We start from the raw sequence: 13,310 nt of genomic DNA, 5'->3' as shown, positions 1-13,310 counted from the left end.
TTTTTCTGTTTCAGAGTTCTAAAGCTGTGGTTTGGGCTCTGTTGTTGCTTCAGTGGTGGCAAATCTATACACATTTATATTAGCGTAGTGCTATGTTATGATTGAAAACACATCAGAGCACATACCTGAACAAGTATGTTTGTATGTAGTTTATATTTCCAGCCAGAGCAAATTTATAGGGTTTGCCAAGTCACACACAATAGTATATTATATTTGATTGATTGTGCTGAGATAATAAAGCTAACCACTTTCCTCTATATATTAAATTAAATCTCAAAGTTATTAAGTCTATGCATGACTGCATATCATAAGACTCGTGAGTTTGTTTTCGGTCATTAACAATGCAAAGTAGTTTCAAAGCGTGTTCAAGGGAGGGCTTGCTTTCTGGTGATACGATTGGTAAGCTTGGCATGTTTTCAGCTACATAGCATGGTCTTTTTGTCATTGAATATTCTGATGGTCACTCAGTTACAGAATGTTGTGCAGAATGAATTTCAAATGTAGCCTTTGTGATGATTTATTGTGTGCAAACAAATAGGTATGCAAGTCAAGTGTAGCTTAGGGTAATGTGAAAATAACTCAAGTTATCTCCCGCTGTAATTGGATGGGCAACACAGTGTCTTACGAGGCTGTTGTTTTGCAAACTGTCCTTTTAAGACTCTCTCAGACTACACCATTTTGTCCTCTAATAAACGGATAATTTTTGGGGGGAAACTAGCTTTTTGCCTTTCTTACCCAGATTCAGACGATAAGGCAATAGCAATTTCATCCATGTTTTTTCAGAACCGAAATATTGACAAGCCTAACTGTAATAGCTTAATGCAAGGCTGCAGGGGCTATTGACTATCCTACCTCCTAAGAAATTAGAGAAATGCACCACCCGGCATCTAAAATTCTAGCATCTGCTAGCATCTCCAGTATCCAACAGGTTTACTCCACATTACATATTTCTTTCCCCATCTTGCAGTCCCACTGGACATTAAAGATGCGTTTCTTGAAACATTGGCTTCAGTGTATCCATGTACAAACAGTTTAAGTCCTTAAAATGTGCTGCAGTGAAGTACGAAAACATGCAGTGTCATCTCACTGGTTACACCTCTCTTCTACTGAGGTCTTCGCAGATAGACATGTGCCTATTTACACTCTTCTCTTTCTGTCAGTGGAGACAAAGGCGCTGGTCTATATTTAAGGCTTAGCTAAGTGCTCATCATGGCTCTGTCTGTGTCTGTAGTCTCTTCCTGCCACTGTGTCACTGGCTTTGACCTTCAGTTTGATCCCCCATAAGGAGATTACTTAGATCTGCACTCTGTGTCACTGGGAGTGTGACGGCACAGTCAGCCCCTTTAACTCCACCGCCTCTCTACTGCGTCCTGTAACACTGCTGCCCAAGACACCAAAAAGAAAGCGATTTCCTACTTTCCTACCATTTTGATGGGTTAAGCTTGGTGCAAGTGCAAAATGGATACAGTCATGTATCCAAAATGGATACTTGATTATAGTCCAAAATGTACACGGATAGTGGACACGTACGTGGTTCTGTACGTACCGGATTTGGGTTTCTGCATACGGGGACGCATTCTACACATGCACACCCAGAAATCAAAATAATAATAATAACCAAATCAATACTGACCACCAACTCCGAAAGTTTAGGTTCAAGTGGTTATTGTCAACATATTTTCTGGTGAACTTTTTTAAAATTCTGTTTTTATTGTGTTGTCTTGTTTGTGTAGTGTTTAGCAAACCTGCCAAAGAACATCACTAACACGTGGAGTCGGCACGCTTGTAGGCTCGTACAAGTCCACACAGTGGTAGAATCGGGGAGGTGCGCGTACATCTGCCGACATGAGCAGCTGACGAAATTTACGACGCGCTGACGCTCATGCCAAGTGGAAAGTATAATTTGGCCTTTAGGCAGGGCTCCAGACTAACGTTTTCCACTAGTAGCACTGATGCTCCCTACTGAAAACTTTATAAGCACCAGCACAAAATTTAGGAGCACTGCTGAAATCAACATGGAACAAAACACTTTTACCTACTATAACAATATTTTCCCATCTTAACTGTATTACTGATAAATGCTTCGGTAATAAATTGCAAATTTACAGAAATAACTATGTTGTTTTTATTTAAAGGAAAAAGTCACAAAGTGAAGTAGTGCTTTAACAGAAAAAAATAATCAAAAAGTATTTAAAACATTTTTTTTTTCTTTTTAGATCGGTGCTATTTTAGAGATTTTTTTCCTTCATGAACTAAACCCATTTGTCCTTAATAAATTTTCGTATGCTTTTCACATGTTAACAAATAACTGAGAGTTTGTATGACCCGGACGTTATTGCTAGTGAAAACTTTTACGACCCGCCTCTTTTATCTGATTTGCTAAGCGACCATAATGTGACATTGACGAGCACTGCTGCTGTTTTCGCTCGAGTCGCACTGGAGAGGGAAGTGCGTCCTACAGAGGATTTGAAGTGTGCGTGCTCCAAACCATAATGTTTAGTGAAGACACGCGTGGCAGTTTCGGAGCACCGGAGGGTTGATATTTAGATTGGCAGCTTGGGCATGGTACTGAAATGAGGCACAGAAATCTGCAATCTGGTCCCGTAGATACTGACCCTATAGGAGCCAGTACCATAGTGGTCCTGGGCAGCTTTACACTGAAATAAGATTTTACCCATTTTAAATAGTAAAAAGAAAAAAAAAATTACAACCAATATGTGGTGGTCAGTGTTGATATTGGGGACACTGTGAGAGCCTCGGCGCTCTCTCTCTCTCTCTCTCTCTCTCTCTCTCTCTCTCTCTCTCTCTCTCTCTCTCTCTCTCTCTCTCTCTCTCTCTCTCTCTCTCTCTCTCTCTCTCTCTCTCTCTCTCTCTCTCTCTCTCTCTCTCTCTCTCTCTCTCTCTCTCTCTCTCTCTCTCTCTCTCTCTCTCTCTCTCTCTCTCTCCCCCTCCCCCTCCCCCTCCCCTTGTGTTTCACATGATATACGATGATGTGTTCCTTGTTATACAATTTTGTATCGCTGTCTCCCAAAATGGTCTCAGTCTGGAGCCCTGCCTTTAGGGTTAAATGGCTGCCTCATCCACACTATGGACATTGTTTTTCTATAAGTCAAAACGTGCAGGAGGACTATGGAAAAAAAAAAAAAGAGATTTAATTAGACACTTGGAAGTAGCTCTAGAGGAATTTTATAAAAAGAGAGGCCACAAATACAAACATGAGTATTGTACACTTCAAAAGCTTTGTGTGTTTTGTTCTATTGAATTTCTTTCTTTCTGAGGAAAGAATTATATTGCTACTCACAACCTTACTGTCCAAAATAGAAAGCAAACTGACTGTAATACAAGTTTCGGACAATAGTGCCCAGCGCCATGCAAACATTTTGAAACCACATTCTGGGCAAGATACAAAACTACAAATGTTTCCACAGCTCTGGGTCCAGTCCACAGTTCCCCTTTTGTTCTGTTTGGTCTTTAGCTTCTTTTCAGCCTGCAGACTGATTACCTTCTCCTGGCATGAATATTTTTTGGTAGCATTGCTTGGCATTGTTGATGCTGGTCTCTTTGCCCTCACGCTCACCCTGAAGTTACTTTCTTTATCCACTTAATCACTTGTTTCTTTGCCAACTATGGCGGGAGTGTTTGTCATCTTCACTCACTGTTCTAGTAAATGGTTGAGTTCGCTTTTGGTTTTCACTCCACAAGCTAATTGCGTGGCAAATCTAATTTCCTAATCCTGGCAAAGGAATAGTTATTTGATTGACATGGACAAAGCTTTAACTAAGACTCGCAGATTATTCTGACATTGGTTACCTGTTTCCGTAGGGCATGTTTGAGACCAGCATATACATTGTTCCATTTTTCCCAGTCTGTGGGGAATGTCGAATGAAACAGATGTGCTTCATGTTTTCTTTCTTACAAAAGATCTTATTAATACTGCCTCTGTCAAGAAGCTACAATAAATAACCAGGCAGCACCCAGTGGAGTGTAGACCTCCAGCAGACAGTACAATTCTCTGATACATGGAGTAGGGCATCAGGGCGTTCACGTGCTTCCCATAAGCAGATTCCTAAAGTGCTCAAATGTCTCTGTGCTCTTTACAGACGGGCTACAGCATTCCTGCCTTGGTATTTTCATCACTTTCGTTACTTATGTTCTTGTGTTGTGTACCGATGTGTCCGTGGCCTGTTTGTATCCAGAGCCTGTTCTAATGTTGTTCCTAATCGTGTGTCCACAGAACCTTCAGGTCCAGCCAAGGTGGTAAAAGCAGGAAACCCACCCAGACCCAGACGAGGAGGAAAGGTAAGGGCCTTTTCTGTGTGGGTGTGGGTGTGTGGGGGCAGGTTGTGGCTTGTGGGTTTTTGTTTATCATAATGTCATGACATATGTCTATAAAGGCTGCTAGAGTAAAATCATGAGTAATCAACACATGCTTGCTCAAAATATCACTGTTGATTGTTTCTCAAATATTTCTTATGTGTAAATGTGGTATGTGTAAAGCACCAATAATCATCCCCATAATATTGTCATACTGTCAATATTGTCAAAAATATTGGAGATTTCAATGTCGCCCAGCCCTTCTGTGCAGACGGACTGATGACATATTTTCACTGCAGATTCCAAGTTCTGTTAAGCTTTGAGTGAGTGCATTACATTACATTTAAGGGAATTAAAAAATAACGATGGAGATACAATCCATTATCCTCAATTGGAGGCATCAAATGACCTTTTAGGTGACAAAAAGCTTAAGTGAAGCCACTTGTCTGCTCTTGGTATTGGGGATGATATACCAATGGCCTATTGTAGCCTAAAGGTCTATTTCATAGAGAGTGAATTTGATACAATCGTGATTCATAGTTGCCGGTTAGATAAGCATTTTTATTGAAGCAGTTTGATCTTATTGCAATTTTAATTTACCCTAATCTTTTAATTAATTTATTTGTTTTTGTCAAAGCAAATCATCATCAGCAATTATACCAAGCATTCTTAAGTCTTAAGGCCAACACATTCTATAAACTTAGAAGCAGCAACTATAAATATGCTTATGATATTTGAAGGGTGGTTTAGTGTGATAATCTAGCCTATAGTTTTGGTCTGATTTCATTTTTAACATTACTATGCAGTTTAATGTGTTGTACCATACTTGTGTATGGTAGAACAGGTTTTTATAACCCAATCGGGTAGTTATATATTGTGAAACTGTTCATTGTTAATGTGAATATTTGTGAATGTTGGACTTGTGATTGTCTGTGCGTGCATGTGTGTATATACGCTGAAATGCTCTGACAGTGTGTGGGTGCGTGCGTGTGTGTTCCAGTGTGTTTTTTGTTTGTTTTATATTTGGTTGAGCAAGTATCTGCAGACCTCCCAACCTGCACACATTTTGTGTACCCACTACGCAATTCTTAGTCAAAATACGCAGGTACGAAATGCCAGCCAAAACTACGCAATTTAAAAAAATGTATATATGTTATTGTAATTTAATGTCATGATCCCTTGTATTGGACCAGATTCTACAACCTTGAGTTCTGTATCCCCTTCTTCTCCTCTCACATCTGCTGTGAAGCAGTGCATTTATTCATCGCCTGACAATATTCTAACACGATGCAGATTGGTATCTACCCCTGTCACAGCGGAGCTCCGCTCGTGATGAAAAGTTTGACTCTTTTTTTGAGACTCGGTTCTTGACGAGTCACTCAGTAAAACGAGCCGTTCGATTTGATTCAGTTGGTTTAACGCACGGTGATGGGAGGACTTCCAGTGAACAAAAGTGAGAAGAGTCGGCCATTTATTTAATTTGTTAATTATTTTGTAATGATTGCAATTTATTTGCGGAGTACCATATAGATATAATATAAACGTTTATTTGCACTTAAAGTGAGAGTTTCACTTGAAGTTTGAACTGGACCTTTACATTGAATTATACTGAAACTTGGTGAAAGTCTCATTCAATTTTATATGAACTCAGAATCCACAATCGCACTATTGTGGTAATTGAAAATTGCGGTGGCCGTCCGTATGTGCAGCTTTCCTATCACGTGAGCATAATCAGATCACGGGATGTATTTGTCATTGACGTACAGCAGATTGGAAATCAAAATCAGCAGCATATTGAAAAAAAAAAAAATAAATCTGAAATAGCAATTGGCCAAGAAAATTGCAGTTGGTGCATCTCTAGTTAGTAAACATGTGGGGTAACTTTACAAGATGATGCATTTCAAGGGGTATCACTTAATCAGATCAATGCGTTTATATAGTTTGCCTTGTAGCTCGCATACGATGTGATGAGCCTCGACATGAGGCGGCTGCGCTGTGAATAACTGATGGAGTCATTTCGCTGCAGTAACTCAAACACCACGGAGACTGCCTGTTACACTGTTGTGGTACTCAAGATATTTTCCCAACGTTGCTCTGATTTAAATACTCATCAAAAGCCAAGAAGAAGAAGACAAACATAGTTTATTTCACATGTTTCCCCTACTTTCTAATTCTATTTCAACAGTGTTTTGAATCTCATTGCCATATTGTGCTTGTCGAACAGACTTAATTTACTGTACTTTTAAAATCTTATAACGACTACAGCATCCATTTTCAATTTATCAACACTCAGGATCACCATGTCAGTTTTGTGATTAAAGGCAAATAATTCAGCTTCTCACCCTTTTATGAAGTGCAATAAATTCCTTCAGTTAAGCAGCTTGGTATTTTGCACTAGGCTATAAAGTTTATCAGTAGCTGTGTGACTAGAGCTGTTTGAGGAAATTGACTTAATCGTCTGGATGCAAATTGATGTTCCTGGAAAATTTAATTCATAATTCACCTCCAGTTGGTAATTGCTGATTGGCCCTAGCACTGCACATATGTGACAGCACCCTGATGCATGGCAGTAATAATCCTGTTGGCAGTACGGCAAAATAAAGACAGAGAACATATCAAATTTCTCCCTGCATCTGCTCAGGTTTCTTGACACTTCAACCCTTCCAGGAAATATTTTACTTTTATTTTCTCATATTCAAAATGTCGATGCTACTGTGTCAGAAGTATTTTTGTACAGGGAAGAGTCTGCTGATTTGAGATTGATTCTTTATTCATGCCAAGAGGGAAATTACAGAGTGTGTGTGCATGGCTAAATTTTCATGGAAGATCTTATATCATCCAAAAGAAATCCATATATATGTTATAAATTATTTAGTTTCTCTACTTTTCTTTAGTTGCGCTCTAGACCTGCTTCTACCTTGAGTGTAAAACTTGAATAACCAGCCTTGCTACAGTATGAGGAGATGTCCTCTCTCCAACCCTAACTCTCTTTTTAATTTATTTGGTGTGTTTCTTTAAGGTTGGAGATTTTGGCGATGCCAACAACTGGCCCACCCCGGGAGAGATCGCTACAAAAGACCCACAGGTGGGTCTGTAATCCTTAATCCCAGTGCCTATTTCACATATGGAGCCATGGTCAACAACAAGTTTGGCCACAGTCTTGAGTTGAGGAGGTACTAATAACGTCAGAGCTGCCAGTTTGATTCCCCAGGCACCATCTTCCCATGCTAGCAGCCACAACAATGCCAACGTGACCTTTTGACTTTTCAAGAGTGAAATCCTAGTTTTCTATTGCACACATTGTGATATGACCCATTCAATATTATTTTTAATTGTATTTAATTTCTGTGTATCTTGAAGCGTGGCTCTATTTATATTTTTAATTCAGCCGAGTGTCTTCACGCACTTTGCTTGAAACACAATTCTGTGTCCCTCTCTCCTAACCTGGTCTCTATCGGGCACTTTAAACTGGAAATATTTAGCATGTTGCAAATCAGGAGAAATTCCCTCTATTTTTCCAAGGGAACCACATGAAAATGACTTTAAATTAAATGGTAGAATTTAGCTTGATTGTGAAAGACTCACTGCTTGGTGGCTTATGCCATGGACACACTACAAGACTTTCAAAGTCATCAGATCGCTGTACTGTTTACACTACACAACTTTCTGTCTTGTGATTGGGGAATCTTGCAGGCTTGTGGTTTCACACTACATGACTGTTCGGCGACAGGGGGTCACACTTTACAGGATATTGCACCAGGAGGAATCCCAGAAGAGTCTGTTGGGTCTCCAATATACGTTTTGTCACAAACACACGTGAAAAGTGACTGACGCGCTAAGATGCGTGGAACAGGATTATTTATTTTTTACTGTATTCTTAATCACTGTAAAAAAAAAAGAGAATGAAAGCAGAATTTAATGCTGCTTAATGTCTTGTCAGATCACGTTGTGAGTAGTTCACGCCACACGCTCGTCGCTCACGGTAGCGCGGTATGATTTTCCAATCTGGGGCTTTGCTCAGCGATCTCCAAAAACCTGTCGGCCAGTGGAATATCAGGCCATAATCACGTAGTCTGACCTCTGCATTAGACACAGAACTCATGCAACATCATCATTAAGAACACTGTTGGATGACAGTATTCTAATGTATATTTTTACTTCACTGAATATAATCCGATGGTGGATGACTCAGCCGCTAATAGCCCTGATGGTTGGGGCTAGAAAAGGTATTTTGGTGGTTTAGGGGGGTAATTACACAATACAACTGTTGCACACCCAGACAGAGCAGTGTATGTTTGATGCTGCTGGCTAGCCTCAATGTCCTTGGGGCTCTCTCTCTATTTGGGGCTCTTTGAAGGGCCTGATAACAAAGTTATCATTCCTCATTGTAAGAACCTTTTAAAATGCATGGTAAGGTACGATACAATTTCGACACGTGGGTCCTGATACAATAATATTGCGATTCTTTATGTTTTGCAATACACAAAGTATTGCGATATGATACTGAGATATATTGCAATATATTATTTATTTACTTCTCACCTGAGTTTCCCCTCAAGTTTAAAACGCATCTTTTTTCTCAATTTTGGTCTTCTTGAAAACGCTGATGCCATGACGCAAACTTGCACATGCGTCAATGTGGTCAGTACACAGATGGCACATCCAATACGTGTTATGTTTACATGCAAAGACACCATTTTTAAAATACTCACTTTGTATGAGACGAGCTAAACAGAACTTTCTCTTTTTCACCCATTTTCACCAGTCGTGTTGTGAATATTGAAATAAGTTCCACCTTTTTTTTCCCATGGTAGAACATGTTTATTGATTCTTCAACAGACAATCAATGGATGGCTGGTAATGAGAATAATACTCGCGGGTCCTTATATCTACGGAAATGATAACTGTGCCATACACATCACGTAGTTAAACGTCGTCGCTGACACATAACGTTCGTTTTTCTTCTGACTTCCTGGTGCTGATTCCAGCTCCGCAATGTTTCCATTGGAAGCACAAACTGTAACTAACGAGTAGTTTTATTGATTTGAATTGAAAAGATTGTATTATTCTATCAACAGCTGTAATTCACATGTGCGATTTATATAATAAAATATTAATATTTGCCGTCCGTGTATCCTGTGTGTATATCGCCACGCAAAATATCGCGATACTATGCTGTATTGATTTTTTCCCCCACCCCTAATTGTAATGGTCTGCCAACTAGCTCTGCATTTCCTTTGTAAAGACATGGGAATATACAAAACACCCTAGGTTTTCCTTTTTTATTACGAGTAAAGATGGTAGTTTGGGAGGGTCAAAGAGAGAACTAAGATGTTGGGAGATGTCATGGTGGCATGAGGTTACCCAGAATCAAACTATAGAGTCTTCTGACCAGAAATAGACCTTTCCGGGACAGCATGCGTGTAATTTAAGCTAAAGCAAGCTATTTTCATAATGCTGTCTCCTCAAACTAGTTCAGGGGTCACCAATATGCAATATATGGGACAATGAAATTAGTTACAGTAAATAACCTGAAACCCGAAAGCCATGCTTAAACCCGATTGGCTCACATAACTCACGGCCTCCTGAGGGTGGCTCCTCCCATCTAAACAGCGTCAGGAACACAATGGACTTTTAGAGACGTGTTAGCTGTGGCTTAAATGCATAATCTGAGTGCTATTTTCAGCAAAAAAAAACAAACAAACATGTTTTGGGGACCTCATAAACCTACAGTATATTAACATGTGTAAAAAGGAGCATAATTTGTCCACTTAAAGTGGTTCAACCCCAACTCAAGCCAGCTCACATCAGGTGGATCTGTATCTCCACTTACAGCCGTAGCAGTAAGCAGTCACTAGGCGCATCTCAGGGGCAGGTGGCTGCTTCTATTTCTGACCTGTGGAGTGAATGGGGCGCTATCTTGTCGCTAACAGTGACCGGAGTAACCCCACTCCTGCCCTCCTTTTTTTTTTTTTTTTTTTTTTTTTTTAAGACAGCCAGATGCTAACGTGCAGTGAGGTAGAGTGCATGTACCCGCGGTTGTGCCAAGTGCCATTGGAGTCGAATATGGGTCATGTCATCAGAGCCAGGAATAACTGGGGGGTCTGGTAGCACAGAGTGAGATGAGCCCCGGCGAAAGCCTGGGAAGGGATGTCCTTTTAGGGATCCCCTTCAATAAACACACCCCTTAATGTAGGCTGCTGCTATTCTTAGGGGGTTTGGGCTATGTTGCTCCCCAGGTAACACGTCATGCTGCAAATCCCTTACGTAACGGCACAAATTACCTAATTAAATTTTTTAAAATAAAAAACATATATATAATATAAAATAGTAGACCTGTTAATGATAGGCAGATCAAAACGGTAATTGTTGTAGATACTCGAATGGTGTTAGTCTTAGAAAATATATAATGGTGACATTTATTTTTATTTTGCTGGTGATCCCTGGGAACCTCTGGGAGGACCCCATATGGAGAACTACTGCTTATTTGAAACTCATACGTCAAAATTTGAACTTTAGTCTTTTCTGTGTTGGATTTCCTGCATAGTGACATCTGTTTGGGCTGTCAGTCTTCCGTGGCTTGTGCGTTACCCACCGTCTGATACTGTGGCTGTGTACATGGTCTTTATGTGCAGGGTGGAGATGTTGAGTTGGGCTGCCACACCTAAGCTATCACCACCCTCCCACGAGAGACGCACTCGCTTCACAAATGCCTCTTTCTCGTCGGTCTAAAAAATATGAGCAAACCTCATAAAGTGGCTGCTTGCTATTGAGGCTTCAACCAAATGACTCCGGCTTTGTGTCTTGAAAGGAAGAAGTAGAACCCCAGTGATTTAATAGCAGCATTTATCTATTAATAGTTTTATTTTTCCAGAAAAGAAGAAAATGCTCTTCATGTTGGCCTTTCCTGCCTCTTGTATCATTCAAAGCGGTGAATTATTTTCCAAACAACCTCCTTTTGGGGAGGAGCAGCATTGTGGTCAGAGCCTTGTCAGCGTACAAAGGTCTCAGCAGTTTCCCTCTGGTGTGAGTGATGGCTCTGCATTCTGGTTTTGCAGAATGATTCAGCATTCCTCTGTCCTCATAATCACCATCTACAACATTGCATCATTCTCTGTGTTATTGTTGAATACACAGTCACTTCTCATACCTGGGCCGGAAGGCAACGTTGTCCACTTAAAGTGATTTTCTCCCTCATTACACACACACACCTGCATGTCAGTGTCTGCCACCTGCCCCCCGGGTAAAGATGGTCAAATCGCTTCTTGCATTTGTTTAAATATTCTGACTATCAATTTTTGTAATTGATGCAGGAAGACAAGATAAGCCATCTAGATGAGATTTACTTTAGTAATCCCACTATACAGCTGGGAAAGTTGTACTCCCCTAGTGTTCTGCTGAGAGAGCAACACACTAGTCCACATCAGCTTTAACGCCGGGTCTTCAAAACATTCTCGTGCCATGGCCTCCCATGTGCTGATTTTGAATAGAAAAAAAAGCGTGTGTGATGTTTGCTACATAAAATAATTGTAATGGGCAAACAGAAGCTTCTGGGTAATTTAAATGAATCGGCGAATAAAACAGTTATTTTTTTTCCACAATTTTTTTTAAAACCTCCACCCATGCTATCTGCCATAGAGGTTTAGCGTGTGCGTGTGCGTGTGCGTGTGCGTGTGTGTGTGTGTGTGTGTGTGTGTGTGTGTGTGTGTGTGTGTGTGTGTGTGTGTGTGTGTGTGTGTGTGTGTGTGTGTGTGTGTGTGTGTGTGTGTGTGTGTGTGAGAAACCAGTACATCTCCATCTTCCTGCCCTGTCCCGTCTTACTTTCCCTTCCCTCCCTCTGTTCAGGTTGAGGTAGTTGCACGGACCGTGTCCTGCCCACCGACCGTCGGGCAGGTCCGAGATTCTCGGAGATTCCCCGTAAGTTTACCCTCCATGCGCTGCAAGCCAACACACACCCATGGACGACCGCCGCTGCTGTGCCTCTGAAAGCTCCCTGTGCTCTCCCACCTCACACACAATGCTTAAAGCACATCACGCATGCACACCCACACCAGTTGCACAAAATGATGGTAGTAGACCAGGCGCGTTGGTGTAGCATACAGGCATGGTGTGCCATAAGTGCACGCTTCCTGTTAAATCCATGTTAATCCACTGTTGCAGCTACCCCTAGCCACGTCAGCCGCGCGGAATTTCTCTGCTTTTGCACGACAGGTCTAGTTTTTCAAACGTGCACGGCTATGCGAGCCTTTTCCGTAAAGACACAAGATAGAACTGCATAGAAATGTTCTTGTAAAGAGTGCAATCAATTTAAATGTTTTATAGGAGCCTATTGTATCCGAGACCTGGAGCTGCTGTCTGATTTGCTTATTGATCAAGAGCTGTTTTAACTACAAAGAACAATCTAATAACTAATATGTAGAAGTAATGCTACACAGTAAAAAAAATGTCCCACTGACCAATTTCAACAATTTAAGTTGTAGCTCACATTTCAAATATATTAAGTTATTTATGGAAGGGTTAGTTATCACACTACTTATTACACTACTATAAAAACATTATGTTATACCTAACTGAATAACTGCAAGACCTTGTTTAACTTAAAGTTCCTGCAGAGTTGGCGATCAAAGGGCATATTGTGAGAGTCTAAACAAGATCAACAAGGTTATGACCTTTTTAAACAAGTGATTAGAAGAAGTGTATTTTTTGACACAATAAGTAATAAGCATATATTTCTGGCTGAAATACCACCAATATAAATTGGTGGTATTTCAGACATAAAACGTACTATCAAGCTTTGTGTGTTAAAAAATATTGAAATCGCTGGCGTTTTCAATATTCATCCTCTCTCGATGACAACAACAGTCCGACTTCATCACGTAGCCGCTGAAAAATCACACTCCGTGTTGCGGCTGTACGCTGCACCAATATGCGTGGTGTACTTTTGGTGTTAGCATGTAGGGCCAATACTAATATTTTTTTGACTGAGGCTGCCCAGT

General features: G+C 40.5%; 1 protein-coding gene across 4 annotated transcripts in view; it reads left to right on the top strand.

Annotated features, from left to right (window-relative positions):
* larp1 (La ribonucleoprotein 1, translational regulator) overlaps positions 1 to 13,310 on the top strand; it is a 66,267-nt gene that overhangs the window by 23,600 nt on the left and 29,357 nt on the right. For 2 of the 4 annotated variants that reach the window (XM_080013302.1, XM_080013301.1), the window contains exons 2-4: positions 4,235 to 4,299; positions 7,334 to 7,399; positions 12,160 to 12,231. In XM_080013302.1, the coding sequence (XP_079869428.1) occupies positions 4,235 to 4,299; positions 7,334 to 7,399; positions 12,160 to 12,231 (203 nt within the window). The remainder of the gene's footprint in view (positions 1 to 4,234; positions 4,300 to 7,333; positions 7,400 to 12,159; positions 12,232 to 13,310) is intronic. The other 2 variants (XM_080013304.1, XM_080013303.1) reach the window with 1 other exon arrangement.

This window comes from Zeus faber, assembly GCF_960531495.2.
Source record: "Zeus faber genome assembly, chromosome: 14".
Taxonomy (NCBI): Eukaryota; Metazoa; Chordata; class Actinopteri; order Zeiformes; family Zeidae; genus Zeus; species Zeus faber.
Note: the sequence above shows the minus strand (reverse complement) of the source record. Positions and strands in the feature narration are given on the sequence as shown.